Source organism: Bos mutus, chromosome 1, assembly GCF_027580195.1.
Source record: "Bos mutus isolate GX-2022 chromosome 1, NWIPB_WYAK_1.1, whole genome shotgun sequence".
Taxonomy (NCBI): Eukaryota; Metazoa; Chordata; class Mammalia; order Artiodactyla; family Bovidae; genus Bos; species Bos mutus.
This window is the reverse complement of record NC_091617.1, coordinates 134,249,269-134,274,914: the sequence shown is the minus strand read 5'-3', so window position 1 is coordinate 134,274,914 and position 25,646 is coordinate 134,249,269. Positions and strand designations below refer to the sequence as shown.

The following is a 25,646-nucleotide window of genomic DNA, read 5'->3' as shown; positions in this document are numbered from 1 at the left end:
GTAGTTGTCAGCTGCATCTTTGATCCTAAATTGATAAAAGCCTGGACTTGTCCACATCTTCTAAGATTATAAATGAAATAATGATTACAGAAAGTTTAGCATTCTATCTAGCACTTAGGAAATGTTCATTAAGTGCTCATTATTAGTGTCATTTACCTTAAGAGGACTCACAAAGGTATGCTATCTTCATTTTTAAAAAGAGAAAACTAATGATGCATCAACAGGCAGGAAGCTGTCACTGAGGGGAGGTTGGTCTTTAGGGGTGGAAGGGTCTTTAGGATTAAAATATTCAGACAGCCCCTCTCCCCACAGGGCCAGCCCTGGGTTGGTTGTTTTCACCAGAGGACAATCTCCCTGAGGGTAGGGTTCCTGGGTTTCTCTTCCTTTTGGAATGGTTCTCAGTCTGTCTAAGCAAAAGAAACACAGTCCACATTTGATGACTTGTATCCAGAAAGAGTTGGGAAACAGGATTAGTTGCCTTCATTTAAAAAAAAAAAAGGCAGAAGTGGGTAAAATGAGGGTACCACAGAACAAGGTCAGGGTCGAGCTAGAAGGCAGATGCTTGGACCCTGGAACACATGCGTCAGTTGAGGTCTGATTTCCAGCAAGCAGAAGATATGAGTAGAGCAGGTCTGGGAGATCCAGTCCACCATCCATACCTTCCCAGTTCTAACTTCCAGGAAAAGAACACAGGAGTGTGGGCTTCTCCTCGCCTGCGAAATCCCTCAACAATCCATACCCACACAATAAAAACAGTTTGGAGTCCCTGGCTGGTCCATACCTGCTGTTTGTTTAATATTTTCTCCACACAAGTTGCCTTATCTTTCCGTGAGACCACAGCATGATTCGGGGCTCGGGCCAGGTGGCAGTTCTCAGCATCTGTCACAGGTTTCCTGGTGCCATCCTTGCATAGTACTTCAAAATTTTCCTTCTGCAGATTTTTTGCCCATGCTTCATTATTATTTCCTAGGTTCAGAAAAGGTGCATCAGCCAAAGGTCAAAACACCCTCACTGGGAGATGTGACCACCCTCCACTAGCATGTAGAGGGGCTGGACCCAGTGGCCAGCAGAGGTTTCACTAATATGGAGAGGAAGAGAGTTATCAGGAGTTCCCTGGGGCCATTCCTTTCCGTCTTCCCAGCCAGACAAGGGACAGTGAACCACTTTCTGTGGATGATGTATGTTCAAAAGGATCTTCATTTCTGCTAAGTTCCAAATTCCATTTAGACTCCACTGTAGGAAGCACATGACCCTCTAAGCAGATTGACAATATCTGTGCTATACCATCTGGCTATGTGTGTGTATAGTCGCTCAGTCGTGTCCAACTCTTTGCAACCCCATGGACTATAGCCCACCAGGCTCCTCTCTCTGTAGGATTTCCCAGGTAAGAATGCTGGAGTGGGTTGCCATTTCCTTCTCCAGGCGATCTTCCTGACCCAGGGATCAAACTCGGGTGTGCTGCATTGCGGGTGGATTCTTCATTGCTGAGCAACTACGGGAAGCCCTAGTGTGGCACTTGGGTAATAAGAAAGGTTGGTCTATGAGAACTTAATGAATGGAAATCAGTGTTAACGTGTGAGCTCCAAATAGGACAATTAGGAAAAATGAGAAGGGAGGTGATTTGGTCTGGGTTAGGGGTAGTGGGCATCTAGAAGGGCATGATAAAAAATTTTCTTTCCAGTAAAAATAATGCTTGTTTACTGTGGCTAATTTGTAAAACACCACATAGTTTTAAGGAATAAGACTTTGAAACCCAGTATAATTCTACAGCATTCACTTTCAACATTGATTAATCTAGGCTTGACTAACGGGACCTATAACAAAGTCCTCCATAGGGACGAGGCTGTGTGAAGAGAGAAGTGTAAGGAGTTTGGATTTATTCTGGTTCAGGTTGCAGTATCAGCGTACTTCGTACATAAACATGACCACAGGGCAAACAGAGATCCTAGGATGGTGTTTAGGTAGGGAGTGTATAGGGAGGTAGGCCTCCTCTATAAATTCCCCTCAGAAGGTTAAGGCTTTGGGAGTCTTTGCAAAGAGAACTGAGGTCTAGAGAGGGGAGCCCTATTGGAAGGATACAAAGAGAAATCAAGGAGTGGCAAAGAACCAGCCTAGGGTAACACTCAGGCAGCAGGAAAAGGACAGCTCTTAAAGGGAAAAGCAAAAGTTACAGGAGGGGTGAAAGAAAGTTAGCCAAACCAATATTCCCTCAAGTAAGTACTTAGTAACTTCTGCGTACCTTATACTGTGATTGGTGTTGAGATGTAAGAAAAAAGTAGAGCTCCCTGTGACCATATTTTATTACAGAATGTGATGAATTCAATAATGATAGCAACGGGGACAGAGGATTCTGTTGTAGGATGGAGGTATGCCATTGGGGAAGGCTTCTTAGAGGAGTTGGTCCTGCACTAGAGGAAAAATTTGAGGTTGGGTAAAGGGAGGAGGGCTTCCCAGGTGGGTTAGTGGTAAAAAATCAACCTGCCAATGCAGGAGATATAAGTGACACAGGTTCAATTCCTAGGTCAAGAAGATTCGATGGAGGAGGGCATGGCAACCCACTCCAGTATTCTTTCCCAGAGAATCCCAAGGACAGAGGAGCCTGATGGTCTACAGTCCAAAGGGTCGCAAAAAATTGGACATAACTGAGTGACTACACACACACACACACACACACACACACACACACACGGGTTATGAGGGAAGTAATACTGCCTGGACTCTAGGGGGTGGTGTAAGCTGTTAGTGATAGAGCATAGGCAGCTGGAATGCTCATTCTTACCAACGTTTAAAAAACAGCTGTCTTGTTTTTAATGTCATGGCCATCTAATATCCACCCACTAGTTTTAGTACCCATTGATTGATGGTCCTTGCTAGAATCGATTATTGCTATATTGGTTGCCAAACGATAGTTGTTTAACTTCATGACTTTTTCTATGTCTGTAATTAGCATTCTGCAATAAAGAAGATATTTCCCTTATACTCATTCGTTTAATCAGGATGGACTCATGTGTTCTTATTCTATTCAATGGGTTATTCAATCTTACTGTTATTATTTCTTATAATGCTCAAAATGTCAGATCTGGCCAGTGGAGGGCTTTCACAACAGTTCCAATGTGCTCTGACACATTCCATCTCTCTGAGCACTTCAGCATGATGCTCTTTGGTTCACCTTACACTTTTCCTGCCCCAGCCCCAGAATCAGCTGTTTTTCTGAGGGGCCATGCTTCCTCCTCTTGGAGAATGGTTATAGAAGCCATTGGTTATAAGCACCAGGAATAAGCCCAGTGCTTATTCCTACAGGGGTGCTACTGTTTGTATGTTTTTCCGAGTGGATTTATAATATGGTTAAATATATATTGGACCTAGAAATATGAGAAATAGTTATAAAGGGCCTTTGGGTGATAAGTTCACTAATTTTGAATAGGGACTGTGGATGTGATGAGTATTAAACCACGTTAGTATAAATTTCCTGATCCTGCTGATTATAATGTAAGTATGTAAAAGTCTTTGTTCTTAGGAGTTTTTCGGGGAAAGAAGGCACAGTGCCTACACCTGTGGGAAGGCTTCTAGGAGCGATTTCAGAGCCACTGGGAAGCTCACCGTCCTCACCATTCCACCTATGCAAGTGGATGCGTCTCTCATCGGGGAACAAACAGGTTGAGAATCACAGCTCTGGACCCTGACAAGAGCCCCTACCACTTCCACAAAGATATCCTGAACACAAGGGAGCCAACGACCCTGATTTATGGGGCCAAAGGGTTGTGCACATACCGTCAGTGTTCTGTATGATAGTCTGGTCCTTCACAAAGGCCACGTCTCCCCTCTCCACCAGACACCTGTGGAGTCCCAGACAGGGAGAGAGAAGGAAAGAGGTCAGAGCTACATCTGTCATTCAGAAGGGCCATCTTATAATCTGAAGTTGTTTTTTTTTTTTGTTTAATTTTTAATTAGATGATAATTGCTCTACAATGTTGCACTAGTTTCTGCTGTACAATGATGTGAGTCAGCTATACATATTCATATATCTCCTCCCTCTTGAGCCTCCTTCCCACCCCCCATCTCACTCCTCTAGGTCATCACCGAGCACCAAGCTGAGCTCCTGTGTTATACAGCAACTTCCCACTAGTTATCTATTTTTATATATGGTAATATATATATATATGTCAATAATATTATCCCAGTTGGTCTCACCCTCTCCTTACCTACTGTGCCCACAAGTCTGTTCCCTATGTTTGCATCTCTATTCTTCTCCTGCAAATAGGTTCATCAGTACTGTTTTTCTGGATTCCATATATATGCATTAATATACAATATACAATTTTTACAATATTGTTAAAAAACAATATGTTTTTCTTATTCTGACTTACTTCACTCTGTATAACAGACTAGGTTCATTCACATCACTACAGATGACCCAATTCATTCCTTTTTATGGCTGAGTATTATGCCACTTTAGAGATCCAGGGCTGGCCATGATATCAGCAACTGTGACTCCCATTTGATCACTAATCTCATATATTACTAATATAAGTAATAAAAAGAAAACAAAACCTCTGATACACTTTGTAGTTATACAGTTGCAGTTCTATATACTATCTAGCACATTTTCTCTAACAGGTCTACATCCTTTCCCAAGCATCAATACAGATATTAGAGGAGCAGTTTTCCACCAAGGTGATTCCTTATGTACAGGCTACTAATGAAATTCGAAACTTGTGGACTGTGAATTGTTCTTATTCTAACTCACAAGGTGGTTCTAACTAGAAAATTGAGATAATCTTTGTTTTTCCTTTGCTAGTGAGCAGTTTAGTTATGAATACCACCATCATTGTGAAGTTGATGGATTCATGAACTACCAGGGTAGCAAAGGCCCAAGTCAGACAGGATAGTTAAAGACTAATAAGGTCATAAAGTGCACAGGTGTCTCTTTAAAAATGATTAAAATTCCATGAAACAGAGATGTAACCAAAGATGTAGAAATCATGGACTTTACTTTTGTATATTTCCGTGGTCATAGGTCCCCCCAGAGATGATTGGAAGAGTGTGAGCCTAATGCTTGACTCCTGTGTTTATTCAATTACGGTAGGGCTTCCTCACCTGGCACTAGTGGCATTAGGGGCCAGATAATTCTTTGTTGCAGGGTGCTGCCCTGTGCCTCTCCCAATTAGCTGCCAGTTGTACCCCCTCAACCCTACTGATAATCAAAAACGTCTCCAGACACTGCCAAATGTCCCCTGAAGGGCAAATCCCTCCCCCGATACCTGCCGCCATTGAGAACTCCTGACCTGCACCATACCACCAGCCTTTGCTGTCTATGACAGCCAGTTCCGGAGACGGTGTCCTGGAGGGACCTGGATGCCTCTTCACACAGGCTTCTACATACGTTTGTAAACATGCCACCCTAACATGCAGGACTAATGGGCTAAGAATGTAAGAATCTCACCTGAGCTTCTAAAAGGAACTCTTGTCAGGGCTGGGGTTATTATTATTTTTGTATGAGGATTATAAGACTCACCTGAAAGCCCCTGTATAGCCGTAGTATCTTTCATTGCTGTTGGGAACACACTCCTTTCCTGTACCCTTCTCTGAGCCAATGCACAGAGCACAGAGACTGGAATTTCGCGGAGATCCAGGTGCACAACCTGCGCTGAAAAATTCATCTGTGCAGAAGGACAAGAGAAAGTCAGCTCTTCCTGAGTCAGTATGAGTGGACTTTATCTAACACAAGACAGGTGTGTATGGCCCAGGTTAGGTAGAACATGCTTATTATGTGACCTGCCATCAACTCAAGACTTGCCAGCCTTAGGCTCTGAAAGCAGAGGAGGCAATGGCAACCCACTCCAGTGTTCTTGCCTGGAGAATCCCAGGGACAGCAGAGCCTGGTGGGCTGCCGTCTACGGGGTCGCACAGAGTCGGACACGACTGAAGCGACTTAGCAGCAGCAGCAGCAGGCTCTGAAAGAAAACTTCACTGAGGCTGGAAATGGTAAGTAACCATTACAATTCAGGTGGAGGAGACTCCATCAGCCTCCCAATAGTGTCATTACTTAAAGAGAGATGAGATGGAAATTATGTGGAAGGTGACTGAAGCAGGTGTAAAATTGAAGGTCTCACTCCCTGAGTTGTGACATTTGTTTTCAGGTGTTTCTTTCCTCTGATATTTATTAGAAGAGCTTTTAACAGAACTTAGAGCTCCAAACTCAAGAAAATTCTGGGGAAATCTCACTCACAGCTCAGCTGCTCTCCCATGGCTGTATAACTGCCAGGAGGCTCAGGAGAGCAGATGTGGTGCCCTTGCTGGTGGGGCACAGAACTCCTGAAAGTCGCCTCAGCCACCTTCCTGGCAAACTGATGTCACAGAGCATGTTAATGCAAAAGTGTGATTGCATCTCTGAATCTGAACCTCCTCTCCAATACACACAGGACTTGCCTGGCTCTGTCTTTAGAGGCCTCTCCTTTTAAAGTTGCTACACATATTTGGAGATGGCAGGGGGAAAGTACTCAGGAAGTTAAAGTAAATAAGAACCACGAGGAAACATATCCATGGTGAACTTATGCACAGATTTTAGGAGGTAGAACTAAGGCCACACCTGAAGATATTCAGAGGACACAGAGAACAAATTGATTTCCACCCCTTCAAAGGGGCCTAAGAGCTGAAGCTGCCAAGATCTTAAAGAGACCTGAGAATCCCTTACACCATATTGCCTAGAAAGCTCTGTGGCACGGCTTGTAGCCATCCGCCAAATGGCCATTTCCTCTTGTTTCTCTGTAACAAAGATCAAGTTGGGTTTTTTCTCTTAATTTTTTTCTCCATTAATTTTATATTGAGATATAATTGACATGTGTGTGTGTTAGTTGCTCAGTCGTGTCCAACTCTTTGCGACCCCTGGACTGCAGTGTGCCAAGCACGTTATATTAATTTCAGGTGTACAACATGATTCACTATTGTGACTATATTGTGAAATGATCACCACAATAGGTCTAGTTAATATCTATCAGCATACAGGGTCAGAAGGCAATGGCACCCCACTCCAGTACTCTTGCCTGGAAAATCCCATGGACAGAGGAGCCTGGTGGGCTGCAGTCCATGGGGTCACTAAGAGTCAGACACAACTGAGCGACTTCACTTTCACTTTCCACTTTCATGCATTGGAGAAGGAAATGGCAACCCACTCCAGTGTTCTTGACTGGAGAATCCCATGGACGGGGGAGCCTGGTGGGCTGCCATCTATGGGGTCACATAGAGTTGGACACGACTGAAGCGACTTAGCAGCAGCAGCATACTGCTGCTGGGTTACATTTCTTTTCCTTTCGTCTAGGACTTCCAAAACTATGTTGAATAAAAGTGGTAAGAGTAGACATCCTTGTCTTGGGGAATGCTTTTAGCTTTTCATTGTTGAGTATGATTTTAGCTGTACGTTTTGTCATATACGGTCTTTATTATGTTGAGGTACGTTCCCTTCATGCCCACTTTCTGGAGAGTCTTTATCTTAAATAGATGATTGTTGTTGTTGTTCGTTGTTTGGTCGCTCATTTGTGTCCGAATTTTTGCAACCCTGTGGACTATCAGCACTCCAGGCTTCCCTGTCCTTCACCATCTCCTGGAGCTTACTCAAACTCATGTCCATTGAGTCAGTGATGTCATCCAACCATCCCATCCTCTGTCGTCTCCTTTTCCTTCTGCCTTCAGTCTTTCCCAGCATCAGGGTCTTTTTTAATGAATTGACTCTTCACATCAGGTGCCCGAAGTATTGGAGATTCAGCTTCAGCTTCAGCATTGGTCCTTCTAAGGAATATTCAGGACTGATTTCTTTTAGGATTGACTGTTTTGATTCTCCTTGCAGTCCAAGGGACTCTCCAAAGTGTTTTCCAATACCACAGCTCAAAAGCATCAATTTTTCAGTGTTCAGCCTTCTTTATGGTTCAATTCTCATATCCATACATGACTACTAGAAAAACTATATCTTTGACTATATGAACCATTATTGGCAAAATATGTCTCTGCTTTTTAATACTCTGTCTAGGTTTGTTATAACTTTTCTTCCAAGGAGCAAGCATCTTTTGATTTTGTGGCTGCAGTCACCATCTGCAGTGATTTTACAGCCTCCCAAAATAAAATCTTTCACTGTTTCCATTGTTTCCCCGTTTATTTGCCATGAAGTGATGGGACTGGATGCCATGATCTTTGTTTTTTGAATGTTGAGCTTTACACCAACTTTTTCACTCTCCCCTTTTACCTTCATCAAGAAGCTCTTTAGTTCCTCTTCGCTTTCTGGCATTAGGGTGGTGTCACCTGCATATCTGAGGTTATTGATATTTCTCCCGGCAATCTGGATTCCAGCTTGTGCTTCATCCAGCCTGGCATTTCCCATGATGTACTCTGCATATAATTTAGATAAGCAAGGTGACTATATACAGCCTTGACATATTCCTTTCCCGATTTGGAACCACTCCATTGTTGCATGTCCAGTTCTAACTGTTGCTTCTTGACCTGCATACAGGTTTTCCAGGAGGCAGGTCAGGTGGTCTGGTATTCCTATCTCTTTAAGAATTTTCAACAGTTTGTCATGATCTACACAGTTAAAGGCCTTAGCATAGTCAATAAAGCAGAAGTAGATGTTTTTCTGGAATTCTCTTGCTTTTTCTATGGTACAACAGATGGCCATTTGATCTCTGGCTCCTCTGCCTTTTCTAAATCCAGCATGAACATCTGGAAGTTTTTCGTTCATGTACTGTTGAAGCCTTACCTGGAGAATTTTGAACATTATCTTGTTAGTATGTGAAATGAGTGCAATTGTGCAGTTGTTTGAACATTCTTTGGCATTGCCTTTCTTTGGGATTGGAATGAAAACTGACCTTTTCCAGTCCTGTGGCCACTGCTGAGCTTTCCATATTTGCTGGCATATTGAGTGCAGTACTTTAACAGCATCACCTTTTAGGATTTGAAATAGCTCAGATGGAATTCCTTTACCTCCACTGACTTTGTTCATAGTGATGCTTCCTAAGGCCCACTTGACTTCACACTCCAAGATGTTTGGCCATCGTGGTTATTTGGGTCATGAAGATCTTTTTTGTATAGTTCTTCTGTGTATTCTTGCCACCTCTTCTTAATATCTTCTGCTTCTGTTAGGTCCATACTGTTTCAGTCCTTTATTGTGCCCATCTTTGCATAAAATGTTCCCTTAGTGTGTCTAATTTTCTTGAAAAGATCTTTAGTCTTTCCCATTCTATTGTTTTCCTCTATTTCTTTGCATTGTTCACTTAAGAAGGCTTTCTTATCTTTCCTTGCTATTCTTTGGAATTCTGCATTAAGTTGGGTATATCTTTCCTTTTCTTCTTTGCCTTTTGCTTCTCTTCTTTTCTCAGTTATTTGTAAGGCCTCCTCAGACAACCATTTTGCCTTTTTGCATTTATGCATAGATGATGAATTTTATCAAAAGCTTTTTCTGCATCTATTGAGATGCTCATTTGATTTTTATTATTCAATTTTTTAATATGGTACATCACATTAAAATTTTTGTTCTTGCGATGAGAACTTTTAACAGCTACTCTCCTAGCAACTTTCAAATACGCAATATGGCATTAACTATAGTCACCAGGATATGCATTATATCCCTATGACTTATTTTACAACCAAAGTTCATACCTTTTGACTACCTTCACTCAATTTGCCCATCCCCAACCCCTGCCTCTGGCAACCACCAATCTGCTCTCTGCGTCTGTGAGCTCAGGTTGTTTTGTTTAGATTCCACGTATAAATTAGAGCAAATGGCATTTGTCTTTCTCTGCCTGTTTTATTTCACTTATTTCACATAGTATTCTCAAGGTCCACCCATGTTGTTGCAAGTGGCAAGATTTCTTTCTCTTTTATGGCTGAATGATATTCTATCTATACCTACAAACCACAGTTGCTTTGTTCATTCATTCATGATGGACACAGGTTCTTCACATATTATGTGTTGTTATGTAAATAATGCTGCAGTGAGCATATGGGTGCATATATCTTTTTGAGCTAGTATTTTTGTTTTTTTCTAGTAAATACCCAGAAGTGAAACTGTTGGATCATACAGTAGTTCTATTTTTAATTTTTGAATAAAAATCTAAATAAAAGATGGCATTTTCCAGCCCCTTTTACAGCTAATTGTGACTATGTACCTAAGTTAGGGGCAATGAGAAGTTAGCTGGAGTAATTGGGTTAGACCTCCTAATTGGCTCCTTTACCTCCTAACAAGGCTCCTTGTTCCTTAAGGTTGCCTGGATCATGGATGTAATGGCAACCATGGGTAACCTTGAAGATGGAGGCCTCATGCTGAGAATGGGGAAGCAGGAAGACAGAGAAGCCTGGGTTTCTAATGACAATACCAACATGGACTTCTGTCTCTGGTCTTTTTCATGAGAGAGAATAGTAAACATATGTTCACTTAAGCCATTATGTGCAACTGAGAAGAGCCGTTCTGATCCACCTCCCAGTCCTGCTGTTCCTTTTATTTCCTTGAAGTTCACTAAACCAAATTGTATTATCATAGAACAAGGGCCTCTTGTACCATACTACTCTTGCCAGTGCGCCTCTTTCCACCCAACTCTGACAAGAGCACACTCCCAGAACTCACTCACCAAATTTACAGTTATTAATCTTGCTGTAGAGCAAACCCATGGGGATGTTCCAGCCAGCGGTTCTGTCTACTGCAGTGTGGCAGGACTTCTTGCCTTTCAGATTGTTCCAGTTGATATTAGCATCTGATGTTTTAACCACAGCTACAGCAAGATACCCTACAAGAAAGACACCCCAAAAGGGAGTATTAACACCTCTGGACCCTCCAGAGTGTCTGTCTACAGTCAAACCCAGCCATCATCCTATGGAATAAAGTTATCCCTAATCATTCCTTCTCTCTTTGAAAGGGTCTTCCTAATAACCGACTGAAGGGAGATACAAGTCATTCTACGAGGTGGAGATTAATCTGAACTTAAAAAAACAAAACAGTAAGAATACTTAATCATTGGAGCAATGGATGATGATGGACAACGCTTCCCCAAATGCCTGAAGCTACTGACATAAACCGGCAACTCACCCTCCACTGTGGAATAGCAGAGGAATGGATACTGAAGGATACATGTAACTCCAACATTCTAAACATTAACAATTTTATTAGAAAAGAGTAGTAAATGTGCAATAAACTGTAAGTTTATTATTCTGGTCAGATGTTTTACGATAAAGAGAATAAAGGTTTGCACCAAAATAAATATGCAAAGTGAAACTATCATAATCAAGTTAGCTGCAATCAGTGGCAGTAAATACATGCTGATCTTTAAAACTGGGAATAGAATATAAACTCGTGATTTCAGTTCTCCAATTTAATTAATTCAGGAAATTGTTTCCAATAGAAAAGATACAAATCTTTTTGCTCATTGACTAAGAATGGTTCTATTTTTGGCTAAAGAGCTTGCTTCCTAGTATGATGGGAAGAGGCTGGGATGCTGTAACTGGAAAAAGTGATGAGAACAGATTTGTACACTAATGGCTGGAAATGACCTGCAGGGACTTCAGCATGGGACCCAGAGCCCAAATCTTTGATAAGATTTCCTGTCTTGCTCTTGCCACATCTTTCCAGATCCATCCCAAGCCAGAGTCCTGGGTGACAGCCAGGTTGGCCTGGGTTTCTAGGCTTAGCCCTGGATGGGAGGCTGGGCAATTTCATGTCCCTAGATACCTTCCTTTGTGAGCCTCTCCCCTCAGGCCTACCAGGCACATGTCAGCAAGGTTTCTGGGCTGGTGCTAACTCTTGTTTATAACTTTGCAGTCCTCATGCAATGCAAAGCAGTAGTGGGAGGGTCTGTATTTTCTTGTTGGATGTCAGAGTCTAGACAACTTGTAATCTCTCTAAGCTGTTGTTCCTGTATGCATCCTTAGAAGACGACAAGTCACATCTTATAGGATTAAAAGAGAATTCCCATGGGTGTGGCAAGTGTAATTATCTTGCCAACTATTTTCCTCCTGTGGTTCTTTTGATTCTGAAAATTGGTCTCTTATCTACTTTTGATTTGAATTTAAACTTGCCTATGCTTTCCCAAAAGCAATGGGAATTTATCTTAAACTCATGAAATTACTGATACCAACTCACCTTTTTCTGGTGTGTTCTTGCAACTTTCACCCTCAGTTTCTGCAGAGGAAAAAACAAAGTCATTAAACACTCATGTATAGAGTGAAAATTGTCTTCCCCATATGCAGCTCAGAATTATAAGAGCCAGGAAAACTATCCACATATACCAATTCCCAAAAGGTCCAGGCTCTCTGGATTATGCAAACTCACTTTAGCTCCCTGGCCTCTGGAATTTAGCCCAAAATTTTAAATTTCAACTTTTGCACTCTTATCTATCCTGTGACCATAGTGTAACTCTGCTAACTGTACTTGAATCCCTGCACCAGGGCAACAGAAGTGCGGACTTTGGAAGCAAGAAGATCTGCCAGGAATCCCAGCTGAGAACCTAGCTGTCCTCTGCAGAGGGGTCACTTTCAGCTAGAACTTCCCAGTGCAGTCTCCAACTCCCTTGTTGGAGTACAGTAGAAGGTACGGTAGAAGATTCTCATCCTTCAAGGTAACGAAAGGGACTAGAGATGAGGGAGCCCAGAGCTTAGCAAGTAGGAGGTGCTCAATAAGCAAGAGCTTTATGCTCCCTGTGGCTGAATCAGGCTGTGATTTTGTCTCCTGTCTCAGGTTGTTTTCTTTACCAGAGGAAATGAACCATTGCCCCTCCCACTTACTGTAGTTCTCTGCCAGGACAGGCACCAGGCCACATTTGCCTGCTATGTAGAGGTAGCCTCCGTCCAAGCTCATGGCATCAGCTTCTCCTTTCTGCAAAGACACAACACATCACAGCAGGTAAAAAGAGATCCTCTCCAGTCCCACGTGCCCATCTGGTTGTTTCCTTGAAGCAACCTTGCCAGCACAGGTTGTGAAGAGACAGAAGGCGCTGGTAATGGACCCCCAAAGGATCAGTCAGGCAGACCTGACATGGAAAATAAAAGGCACTCCCATTTTCACCCAAACCATGATGAACTGATGATCAACTCTGGATGATTTGCTTTGTTTCTTCAGGAGCAAATACCCACATTCAGTCCCCTTGGCCTCTCATAGGACACGCTGTTCCAGATACACTCACAATACCTTTCTGACATCAAGAATTCTCATTTGTAAGACAAACAAATGGAGTCAGAGACATAGGTCTGTGTCTGTGGCATGGAGTGCTTTGCCCTGAATCTTGACCTCATTAGCTGAGTGCTATTTCAGTGCTTGGTCAATAAAAGGTCTTTAATGAATGAGTAAAATAAGGTCAAAGGAGTCAAACTGAACTGAACTGCAGTATTGGAAAAGACTCTTGAGAGTCCCATGGACTGCAAGGAGATCCAACCAGTCCATCCTAAAGGAAATCAGTTCTGAATATTCATTAGAAGAACTGAGGCTGAAGCTGAAACTCCGATCCTTTGGCCATCTGAGGTGAAGAACTGTCTCATTTGAAAAGACCCTGATGCTGGGAAAGATTGAAGGCAAGAGGAGAAGAGGACAACAGAGGATGAGATGGTTGGACTTGATGGACATGAGTTTGAGCAAGCTCCAAGGGTTGGTGATAGACTAGGAATTCCGCCTGGCGTGCTGCAGTCCATGGGGTCTCAAAGAATTGGACACAACTGAGCGACTGAACTGAACTGAACTGAATAGAGCTAATAAGCCCCAAATTTCAGAGATGCTTAATTCAATAAGACTGCCACGCTTCCCATTAGGCCTAGAAATATACTTTTCAGGAATATACCCTAAAGGAACAATCAGATATGTGGGAAACTATTTGGGCAAAATGTGTAAGTAGGCAAAATCATGCATGTATGATTCATAATAGCAATGAGACAGGACCAGACTTAATGCTCAATAGCAAGGAAATGGCTCAATAAATTACAGCACACCCACACTCTGGAATAATTATCAACATTAGAACATCATGTTTTCATGGAAGCAACCTAAATGTCCATCAAAAGATGAATGGATGAAGAAGATGTGGTGCATATATACAATGGAATACTACTCAGCCATAAAAAGAATAAAATAATGCCATTTGCAGCAACACGGATGGATTGAGACATTATCATACTACATGAAGTCACTCAGAGAAGGACAAATACCATATGATATCACTTATATGTGGAATCTAAAATATGACACAAATGAATTTATCTACAAGACAGAGACAGACTCACAGACCTAGAGGACAGACTGTGGTTGCCAAGGGGGAGGGGCTGGAGGAGGGATGGATTGGGAGTTTGGGATTAGCAGATGCAAACTATTGTATTAATACATAGACTAGAGAAGCAGCAAGTCCCGTTGTATAGCACAGAAAACTGTATTCAGTATCCTATAATAAACCGTAATAGAAAAGAAAAATAAAATTTGAATTAAAAAAAAGAGAAAAAAAGAAATGAAAGAGATAGTTCCTCATAAACTTGGTCCCCAGACAAACCACTGTAAACAGGATAGTGTATATTCTTTAAAAAAAAATACATTTTAAAAGGTCATGTTTTCAAAAAATGATTTTTTCTTTGGGAACATGGGAGCAAGTCATTCTGTGAAAACAAGAAAAAAGCTCCCTAGATAACCTTAGGTGAGAAAAGGGTAATAAATTTCATGCATGATATGAGCCCAGTTAACAGGATTTTTTCTGATTTATAAGGTTATGGTTACTTTTTATGTATTTTCTTATTTATATCCTTCAGTTTTTCAACACTTCTAAAAGCAAATGTGGAATGCCCTTGTGAGCAACAAAGCTAAACTTCTACATGCTTGCACAGTAACATGACCTTGTTACACTTGCCACGGCACACCATGGGTCTCAGGCACACTCACTCTGAGGTCTGGCCTCCCTAAGTAGACATAGCTCAGATCGCCCTCCACAGAGTTCTGACACTAGGAAGAAACAAACCCTTAGGAGTCCTTCAGATTCACAAGCTCAAAGGTCCTAAGGATCCTGTGGGGCTGGGATCCCACAGTGAGGGTGAGGTTCCTGGGAAGCTGCTTTTCATATAATTCCCAGGAACGCTCGCTCAGCCTTGGGGACAGGTAGGCAGCAGTGGCAGGCGTGCTGCCCTGTGGAGGCAGGAGGGACGTACCATGATCTTGGCGATGCACTCTTCAGTGTTCTCTGCTGTTTCACACTCTATTGCCCCGCCACTGAACCCACTCCACCGATCACACTTTGTCCTCTCCTGGTGACCAATTGCACACCACTTCACCATGCACTCATCCTTTGAGGAGTCCGGGGCTAGGACATAAGCAAGAAAACCAGCGATGAGAAGAGGCCCAGATGTGGCTTGCTGATTTTGCTGCTGTCTTCAGGAAGACTCTGGGATTTTTTTAGCAATACACAAACAGATTCCATTCAAGGAATTAATCTCTTAGAAACTAAAGGCAGTAACAGTTCCTTGGATGGCTTCTTATCATTTATATTTAACTTAAAATTACTTCTTCTGAAAAGTCCACTCTCCTCCCAACTCCAAGGCACTCTATCACTTCAGGCTGGGGTTATTTTCTCCTCATTTAGAAATAGCACTTAACCATCCAAGCGGATGTTGTATATTTATTCATTGCTTACTATCTGCTCCCTGCAGGAGAACGTAAGCTTGGCCAGGGTGAGGGCCATGCCTGTCTTTTTCTCCATGGCACCCTTAATGCCAGGTTCATGGTCAGTGCGATAAATGTTTGCTGAATAAACAAACACCCACCCAGCTTTCAGACTGGCTCAAGAGGCATTTCCTCAGGGAAACTTTACCTCAATTCTTGGATCTGTTTGTCTTTGTTTTTGCACTCTTGTAGAGCCATGATATTTTGTTCTGGATTTTTGTTTTCTTTCTGCTGAGAAAATCTCTCATTTCAATTGATCATTCAGTGGAGTGACTATTCCTTCAACATTTCTCTTCCTCACTGGTCTGAAAGTTCTATGACAACAGAATCTAATACATCTTTGCCTCACCATTATATGCCCAGCATGTCACACTGCTACTGCTAAGTCACTTCAGTCGTGTCCGACTCTGTGCAACCCCATAGACATCAGCCCACCACGCTCCCCCGTCCCTGGGATTCTCTAGGCAAGAACACTGGAGTGGGTTGCCATTTCCTTCTCCAATGCATGAAAGTGGAAAGTGAAAGTGAAGTCGCTTAGTCGTGTCTGACTCTTAGCGACCCCATGGACTGCAGCCTACCAGACTCCTCCATCCATGGGATTTTCCAGGCAAGAGTACTGGAGTGGGGTGCCATTGCCTTCTCCACAGTTTATAGCTATTAATAGTAGATGGTCAATACATGTCTGTTGAATAAACGAGTGTTCAAACACACCTCTAATGACCCAAGGAAATTCAGGAGGAGGACTGACCTGTCTAAAGCTCCAGCTTCACCATGGCACATGGTGACCACAGCACTGGCCGCAGATGTGCTTATTTGTAGCAGTTTCATTCTATTTGACTTACTTTGTACCAGGCTAATTGGCTTCACCAAGTGGGTAGTGGAGCCCTGGCTTATACAAGGGAAGCAATACTGGCATCAATGCAAATTTTCTTCTTTTTGGGTGGGGGGGCCTGCCTTGTGGCTTGTGGGATCTTAGTTCCCCAACCAGGGATCGAACTTGGGCTCTCTGTAGTGAAAGCACAGAATCTTAACTACTTGGCCTCCACAGGGTTTCCAATACGAATAATTTTAAGTGTGAATTTCCTTTAATGTCCTTTGGTGATGTTCAGGTCCATCTCATGATGGCCAGTCATTTATCATCCGTCTAACACTGGGCTGGACAGGCAGGGCAGATGGATTGTTGGGACCAATGTTCAGTACCTGGAAAGACTCTACTCTCCAGTCCCCACCCTCACCAGGTTATTAGACTCCTAGAGCCACATGATCCTTTCCGAATACTTACGTTTACTTTCTCTTAGATTCTGAAGAGCAGTGACATATTCATATCCCAAGTACAGCTCAAAATCCATCTTAGAAGGAATCTTTAGAAACCCATCAGCAGAGTCCTTAAACAGCAGGTCCTTCCCATGAGGGGATTGGAAAAGCTGGAAATTGTCTGGTTTATCTTTGCCAAAATGTTCCTGTTTGTAGTAAAAACACAGGTCTGAATGGCTACAGCAACAAGAGATGCTGCAAAATGGGCCCAAAGAAAGATTAAAACTGTGAAATTTTCAAGATTCCAGGAGAGAGGGCAGTCAGACCTGCTCTTTCCCACCCAGCACCTTCTCCATTCACAGCCCTTTTGGGCCATATAACAAATACTTGATACCCTGAACTTTTTTCTATGCCTGTCTCCCTGGTTGGATAATAGCTCACTGGGTGTAAGAAACTCAACTTCAGAGGCTGTGTGGTTGCCTTGATGGACAGAGGGGAGGGTTGGACAAGAGAAACTGGCTCGGTTCTGGCATTCTGCTACTCTGGGAAAGGAAGGCTGGCTGTGCGTGCAACTCCCTTTCTGTCAGGCTAAGGGACCTTGGAAAAGAGACCATTTCCTTTCCAATGGGAGAGAAATGAAAGAGAGCAAGAAGGAGCAGCTTCATATCACTGACCCAGAATGTAAGGGTCTGGCAGAAGACAATGCAGGACTAGGCTATGTGCAACTCCAAGAGGGCTTTACTGGGTGGGTGTCTTCATGCAAGTGGATGGTGTGTGGCATGGTCCCTGCTATGTCCTGAACACAGAATGACTTCCACAGTGGCTGAGAGGGAGTGAAGGAAATGCCCAAATCCAAGCAGGGACTGCTAAGCAGGAGAGACAATAGGGGATTTGATACCTGGGCGTGATTGAGAAGTTCCCAGATCACATCCTCCTTGCCGCCCACAGTTCGAGCCACAACCGCATGGGAAGGAACCATTGCCAAGTAGCATTCTTGGTAATCATCTACAGACTTCCGGGTGTTGTCCCCGCAGAGCAGCTCATAGTTTTTCCTGTCTTCTGGGTTAGGCAGGTTGTCTGGGGAGGGAAGCCCACATGAGTCGATGGCAGGTGCCCCCTCCTCTCCCTTGCAACCTCACTGAATCAAGAACTGTGTGAGCGGAGAAGCCAAGAGCGAACAGTGAAGGCCAGAAGGAAACTGACTTGTTCAAGATCCCATAGCCAGTTGTAGGTCAAGAAGCTTCTGATGCCCCGTGCAGGGGTGACGGCCCACATCCCGTAAGAAATTTCATCTCCTCAGGCCGACTACAGGATAAGGTCAGCCAGACCTGCTCCTGCTCCTTTGCTATTGCAACACTGGCCTGGTATTCAGTAAGCTGAATGATAGGATGAGGCCCAGGAGTCCAGGTGGGGACCCTATGGGCACACACCTCCTCACAGGTGAACATCCCAGCAGTGGGAAAGGAGAAACACATTATGCTCACGTCTGACACCTGAGCATGAAGATAAAGAAAAGGAAGGCCCTCTGCTTGAAAGGTCTACAGATTCTTCTCCTATCACCTACCGAATACCGTTGAGTGCTTGACAAAGGCCACATCCCCAGCGCCCTCCATCAGACATCTGTAGAGAGGAGACACATTAGGGAGGTTCTTGCAGGGCAGGCCCTTCTCCTCAGGCTCCAGTGTCTGACCACACCGTCCAGCCTTGGGACAAGGATAGTGCCTGGGGGAAGCCTCCATGGAGACCCACAGCTGAGGAAGCATCATGGAGGGGCTGATCCCCAGGGCATCAGGAGATGTGGGGTGAGCTCATAGGAGCTGGAGGGCTATCACCGTGTGCCCCAAAGCATCAAAAAGGTATTGAAGATATTTCAATAGTGAGAAGTGCTTTCAAACTTCTGGTGAAGGATAAAGGCATACTGTCTCTTGAGGGACCCTTTGCTGGCTCTAAAACTTTAGGATATAACCAAGCGAGGAGAGGGAGCAAGAAATCAGCCACATAAGCTGCCTGTGCAGGAACAAAGAGAGGAGGCAGGAGAGAGGCCAGGGCACTGAGCAGGTGACACAGATGCCATGGAGAGCAGAGGGCCGTCACCACAGAGCACCCTGGGCACCAGGGCAGTCACTTCTGGTTCTGCATAATCCAGTGAGAAAACTCTGGGGAGACAGAAAGGGTCCCAGGAGGGGACTTCCTTGTCAACGTCTCATGAAGAGAGTATGCACTGGCCTGGCCTGGAGAATCCCAGCTGTGTCACTGAGTTCCTGGGAGGGTATTAGGTACCCTGGATGCCCCTTTGCAGGCTGGGCTCTGCTACGGGTCAGGGAAGCCCCCCAATCTGAAGACACTGGACACTTAGGAGCCAGGATGGAGAAGCAGCCAGTCTCACTCACTTAAAGGCCCCTGAGTAGCCGAAGTATGGTTCGTGGTTGGAGCAGGCACACTTGTCTGTCCCTTTCCCCGCACACAGTTGACAGAGTTTGGGAAATGATGATTGATCCGCACAGGGGACACAGCTGGCAGAGAAGAAGTTGGCGCAGCTGCTCAACACAGAGACAGAAATACAGGGCATGAGCCAGCCTGGCCAGAGGCAACTACAGCTCCCAGTCCAGGCTCACAAGAGAGACCCAAACAAAACCAGCACCCCCACAGTTACAGCTTGTCTTTATGAATGTGTGTTTGCACTCAGTCATATCCAACTCTTTACAATCCCATGGACTGTAACCCACCAGGCTCCTCTCTTCATGGGATTTCCCAGGCAAGAGTAGTGGGATGGGTTGCCATGTCCTCCTCCAGGGGATCTTCCCGACCCAGGGATTCAACCCATGTCTCTTGAGTCTCTTATGTTAGCAGGCAGGTTCTTTACCACTAGGGCCACCTGAGAAGCCTCTCTTCAAGACTAAAGGTTTTCAAAACGGGACACATTTAACCCCTTCCCTCCTACCTCCTCCCCAAGAACCAGACTGGCATAGGCCTATGTGTCCCGTTGGACTTGGCCTCCAAGACCGGATGGAGGACCCACTCAGAGAGGTGTAGGCCAAGTTTATAGCCAGCAGATGGCCATTAGGAAAGCTCCAGCAGAATGGGGAAATCATCAGCCATGACATGAAAGCACCCCAGGGAAGTGGACAAAAGGGCCCAGGAGCCTTGACCCTGAATGAAGCCCTCTGTTCCCTTCCCCCAGTTCCACAGGACAGCCTCTGGTGGGATGTCAGGAGCTTCAAGGTAAAAAGGACTCTTGACAGCCCCCATTAGCTGCTAATGCAGCAGATTTGCCCGTTTGAAGCAGGGTAATCTCCCACCTCCACTCCCAGAGCCATCACACATCATCACCTAACCATGTCTGAGTGATGCCGGTGTGGCCTGTGTGGGCATCTGAAGAAGAGATTCCTGCTGAGGGTGCTCACCCTCTGGCCCACTTACCTCTCTGAATGGATTCCTGTGGATCAGGCAATTCCTTATAAAGTCTGCCCATGGGGATGTTCCACCCAGCGGACCTGCCGAGGCCTGTGTGGCAGGACTTCTTGCCTCTGAGCTCATTCAGCTTGAAGTCAGTGCCCTTCTTCACCACCGCCACAGCATAATAGTGAGTTTGTGGGTCTGCAAAGGGACAGTGTGGATGAATGACTCTCAACCTGCCCACCAGAGAAGCATTGTTCATTACTACTGGGCTCCTGAGCAGGGAAGGGGTACCCAGAGGTAACATTTATGAAGGACTGGGTCCTAAAGAGGACCGGAAAAAGCCTTGCTAGGCTTACAGGGGAAAGGACGGACCACAGAAGAGACGTTTGTAATAATTCTCCAGGCACACCCAGGAGCAAGGAAGCTATGTGCACGCATGCCCCAGTGCTCTTGCCTACCCTGGCCTTGCAGGGAGTGTCTGCCTGTACCCTGGAAACTGGAACTGTGGCAACAGAGGCCACATTCCTAACTTTCTCTAAGTATTTTTGTTCCTTACACAGACCCAGGAACAGTTGAGTTGCTCTCAGATGAGATCCAAGGCTGTGGGGGCTCCAGGTACATGCTCCTGTGTGGTCTCTCCCCTGCATGTGGTTCTTGGAGAACTCCTCTTTATTCTAAACCCTAATGGTTCAGTTCATTGCACACAGCCTGCCTAGCAGGTCAGTGTCATGAGCACCAGACGTCAACCAGCCCAAAGCTCCCAGAGACCTTGAGTTGTATCTATGGTGGTTGACAGGGCCCCTCATTCCCCACTCACTCCCCAGTGGGGAAAGCCCATAAGTAGCTAATCTCCATTACCTGCCTGAATGAGACAAGACCCAGTATCTACCAGGAGGGAACAAGGGCTACAAATTACTTCCTGGGTCCGAGGGAGAGCTTACTGTCTTTTGTCCCATGGAACTCTGCCACCACAGGCTTCAGGTTGTTGGGCTTCAGGCCTGCCTCATACACCAAACCTCCATCCAATGTCACAGCATCTGCTTCGTTATTCTGAAAGAGAACAAACCAGAGTTCAGTGAAGCCCTTACCTCCAAGAAAGGCCCACCTATACTTGGGTGTGTGGAAGTGGCTGGTAGTGCTTCTCAGACCTGACGAAACCTCAGCTTGCCCAGAACTTGCGTAACACCACGGGCTTCAGTTACCTCGGCTTCCCTGGTGAGGGGTTTTGGCCACAATTTTCCTTATTCCTGCAAAGATGGAATGAATCATTTTTCTCTTTTTTCTGGTGAGGAGTCTAGCTACTGGCCCAGAAAACTACTGTGATATTCAAAATTGACCTAACTTACAGAGGCTTTGCCAGCAGGCCTCCTGGGGAAAAGCTCCAACACCAGACTGGGTGCAGTCCATTCACTACAGGCTCTGAAGGAGCTGCAGTCAAGGACTGCAGTCTCTCTGCCTAGCCATGCTTTTACACATATTTATATTTCAAGTTCAGGTCCAACCTCTTTATCTTGGGCCTTCTGCTGAGATCGCCCTCAGATGTCTCTGTGGAGAACTCTCAGTGGGGAGGAGGAGACTTGAAGACATCCTTCTCCACTGCAATTCAGTACTTTTCCTTCCTGTCCTGGGTCCATATAACCACAGGAGTCTTTTGTTCAGGGACTGGAGCTTTCTCTGGCTTTAACTTCATTCTTATGCTCTAAACTGACTTGTTTAATGCTCATTATGAGCATTAATGAGTGTTTAGTTCCATTATGGCTGATTTTTCATTTAATCAACTACTCAGACATCATTGTCCAACTCAGCTCCCCAGACCACATAACTAGTAAGTCATATAGCTGGGATTTGAATCCACGCAGTGTGGGTTTATTTCTTCCATTACACTGTTACTTTCTGGGTTTTGTTTTGCTTTGTTTTGGTTTTAGTTTTTGCTTTTACTAATTCTCTTCTTTAAACCAATATTTCACTTGAAGTATTATAGATACCTTCCCACTAGGTCTAGAATTTATTTTCTCTTGAAGTGAGATGCATCATCTTTATATAGACACTTCATAACATTTTTACTGCTTTTTTTCCTTGCTTCAAACATCTTTAATCAAAATGACTTTTCCTGAATCCCTTGCTAGTACTCCATAAATATAGTTCTTATGAATTAAATTACAAAGGAGATAATTCCATAATCTGCATCATGTTACAGGTGAATAACAAGAAAATAGTATTTATAAATGAAATATAATAAAAATGTAAGCCAAAATATATATTTGTTTAGCTGAAACTTTTCTTTCAATGGTTGGAGTTGTTTTGGTTGTTTTATTGTAATAAAATAATGTACCATAAGGTTTATCATTTGACCATTTTTTAAGTGTTCATTTCAGTGCCATGTATGGCAACTGAACATGCATGTATGGCAACATGCATGTTGGTGAAGGACTCTTTTATTCCACAACTAGACTCCTTATATGAAGCAATCTTTATGGCTTTCTTGGTATCCCAAAGGTAGGTGAAACCTCCAGAGACTTTCCTCACCCACCCCACCCACCACAGAATAAAAATAAATGAGTAAAAAAACAGCTTTTCTTAAAGCAGTAAGGTTGGGGCTTTCTTGGCCCAGACACCAGTATCTTGGCAGGAATCACTGGAGCCCCAGGGGCTCAGAAATTAAGAAGTCAAGGTCTAACTCATGTGGCCCTAACTCCACGAGGGCCACAGGGATTCTGAAGGGAACCTGAACCCCCAGGAAGGTGGAGGATTAAAATCAAACATGACTTTCCAAGTGCAGATAACCAAATGCAAAAGAAGGGAAGCCATGATGCATGGGTATCAACATGGGCAGCAGACTTAGGCCCTCAAGGACTGCGGAGTTTGGAATGGCCAGAAACAATGGAGAAGAGCTATATATGGGCTTTATGCACAAAGTGAAGGTCATAATCACAGAGCTAAGCATAGAAAAGGAGATTATCAGGAATAAAAAGAAAAATTAACTCGAACTTCTAGAAGCAAAAAGTGTAATCATTGAAATTTGAAAAGTGAATGAATAGGCAACAAGTTTGATAAGACAGATTAAAATTGAGAATTAGAGAACTGAAAGTTATATCTGAATAATTCATCCTGGATGAATTTGGTGCCCATCTGTGCCAAAAAGAGGTGCAGAGACAGAAGCTATGAAAGAGGGATTAAAAGATATGGAAGCCAGATAAAAGAAAGCCTGACATGTGTCTTCTTGGAATCTTAGAATTAAAAAAAGAAAGAAACAGAAGAAAGACAGTACTTTTTCCAGACCTCCTGAAAAGCATGATTCCACAGATCCAACATACTCTACCAAGATTCCCACAACTGGAAACCTCATGGTGAATCTAGGGAACATCATCAACCAAGGACACGAGAAGTTATCCAGTGAGATGCCTGAAGGAGAAACAGGATGATACCAGACTTCTCGGTGACTACAGTGGAAGTCAGGAAACAATGTGGAAATATTTTTAAATAGTGTAAAAGCATCAAACTAGAATTATACACTCAGCAAAATTACCATTCAAGAATAAAGGGGAGACCAGCATTTGCAGAGAAAACAAGCAAGCAACGGAGAGGGTTTAATACCAAGAAATTGACTCTAAAGTATCCCCAAAAGAACACATTTCAAAAGCAAACATCCCAGAAGGATGGTTGGAAATATAAGAAGGAATAGTAGCACGTTCCCTGGTGGTCTAGTGGTTAGGACTTGGCCCTTTCACCGCCATGGCCTGAGCTCCATCCCTGGTTTTATTGTTGTTTTCATTGCTGAATCATGTTCGACTCTTTTCGACCCCATGAACTATAGCCTGCCAGGCTCCTCTGTACATGGAATTTTCCAGGAAAGAATACTGGAATGGATTGCCATTTCCTTCTCCAGGGGATCCTCCCCACTGAGAGATCAAACTCTCATCTCCTAAATTGGCAGGCAGATTCTTTACCACTGAGCCACCAGGGAAGCCCCAATCCCTGGTTGGGGAACTGAGATTCCACAAGTCATACACCATGGCCAAAATTTTTTTAAAAGCTTAAAAAAAATAAAAAAGAGAAAGAAATGGTAAATAGATTAAATGGCAAAAATGTAGATAAATCCAAATTTCTCTGTGTGTCTTCCTCCCTCTTTCTGAACTTTTGGGCACATACACAAACTTACACTGATGATGCTGTGAAAGTGCTGCACTCAATATGCCAGCAAATTTGGAAATTTCAGCAGTGGCCACAGGACTGGAAAAGGTCAGCTTTCACTCCAGTCCCAAAGAAAGGCAATGCCAAAGAATGTTCAAACTACTGCACAATTGCACTCGTCTCACACACTAGTAAACTAATGCTCAAAATTTTCCAAGCCAGGCTTTAACAGTAACGTGAACCATGAACTTCCAAATGTTCAAGCTGGATTTAGAAAAGGCAGAGGAACCAGAGATCAAATTGCCAACATCCGCTGGATCATGGAAAAAGCAAGAGAGTTCCAGAAAAACTTCTATTTCTGGTTTATTGACTATGTCAAAGCCTTTGACTGTGTGGATCACAACAAACTGTGGAAAATTCTGAAAGAGATGGGAATACCAGACCACCTGACCTGCCTCTTGAGAAATTTGTATGCAGGTCAGGAAGCAACAGTTAGAACTGGACATGGAAAAACAGACTGGTTCCAAATAGGAAAAGGAGTACATCAAGGCTATACATTGTCACCCTGATTATTTAACTTATATGCAGAGTACATCATGAGAAACGCTGGGCTGGAAGAAGCACAAGCTGGAATCAAGATTGCCGGGAGAAATATCAAATATCAGATATGCAGATGACACCACCCTTATTGCAGAAAGTGAAGAAGAACTAAAGAGCTCTTGATAAAAGTGCAAGAGGAGAGTGAAAAAGTTGGTTTAAAGCTCAACATTGAAGATCATGGCATCCAGTCCCATCACTTCATGGCAGATAGATGGGGCAACAGTGGAAATAGTGGCAGACTTTATGTTTTTGGGCTTCCAAATCACTGCAGATGGTGACTGCAGCCATGAAATTAAATGACACTTGCTTATTGGAAGGAAAGTTATGACCAACCTGCACAGCATATTAAAAAGTAGAGACATTACTTTGCCAACAAGGGTCCATCTAGTCAAGGCTATGGTTTTTCCAGTAGTCATGTACGGATGTGAGAGTTGAACTATAAAGAAAACTAAGCACCGAAGAATTGATGCTTTTGAACTGTGGTGTTGGAGAAGACTCTTGAGAGTCCCTTGGACTGCAAGAAGATCCAACCAGTCCATCCTGAAGGAGATCAGTCCTGAATATTCATTGGAAGGACTGATGTTGAAGCTGAAACTCCAAT

The 25,646-nt window shown here is 43.8% G+C and overlaps 1 protein-coding gene across 1 annotated transcript in view; it reads right to left on the bottom strand.

Annotated features, from left to right (window-relative positions):
• TF (transferrin) overlaps positions 1-25,646 on the bottom strand; it is a 38,030-nt gene that overhangs the window by 7,106 nt on the left and 5,278 nt on the right. Inside the window, 14 exon segments of the mRNA NM_001311351.1 lie at positions 782-966; positions 3,772-3,836; positions 5,516-5,660; positions 10,614-10,769; positions 12,119-12,157; positions 12,760-12,850; positions 15,151-15,302; positions 16,944-17,121; positions 17,814-17,992; positions 18,480-18,535; positions 19,306-19,447; positions 19,450-19,452; positions 20,336-20,512; positions 21,256-21,364. Of these exon segments, the coding sequence (NP_001298280.1) occupies positions 782-966; positions 3,772-3,836; positions 5,516-5,660; positions 10,614-10,769; positions 12,119-12,157; positions 12,760-12,850; positions 15,151-15,302; positions 16,944-17,121; positions 17,814-17,992; positions 18,480-18,535; positions 19,306-19,447; positions 19,450-19,452; positions 20,336-20,512; positions 21,256-21,364 (1,677 nt within the window).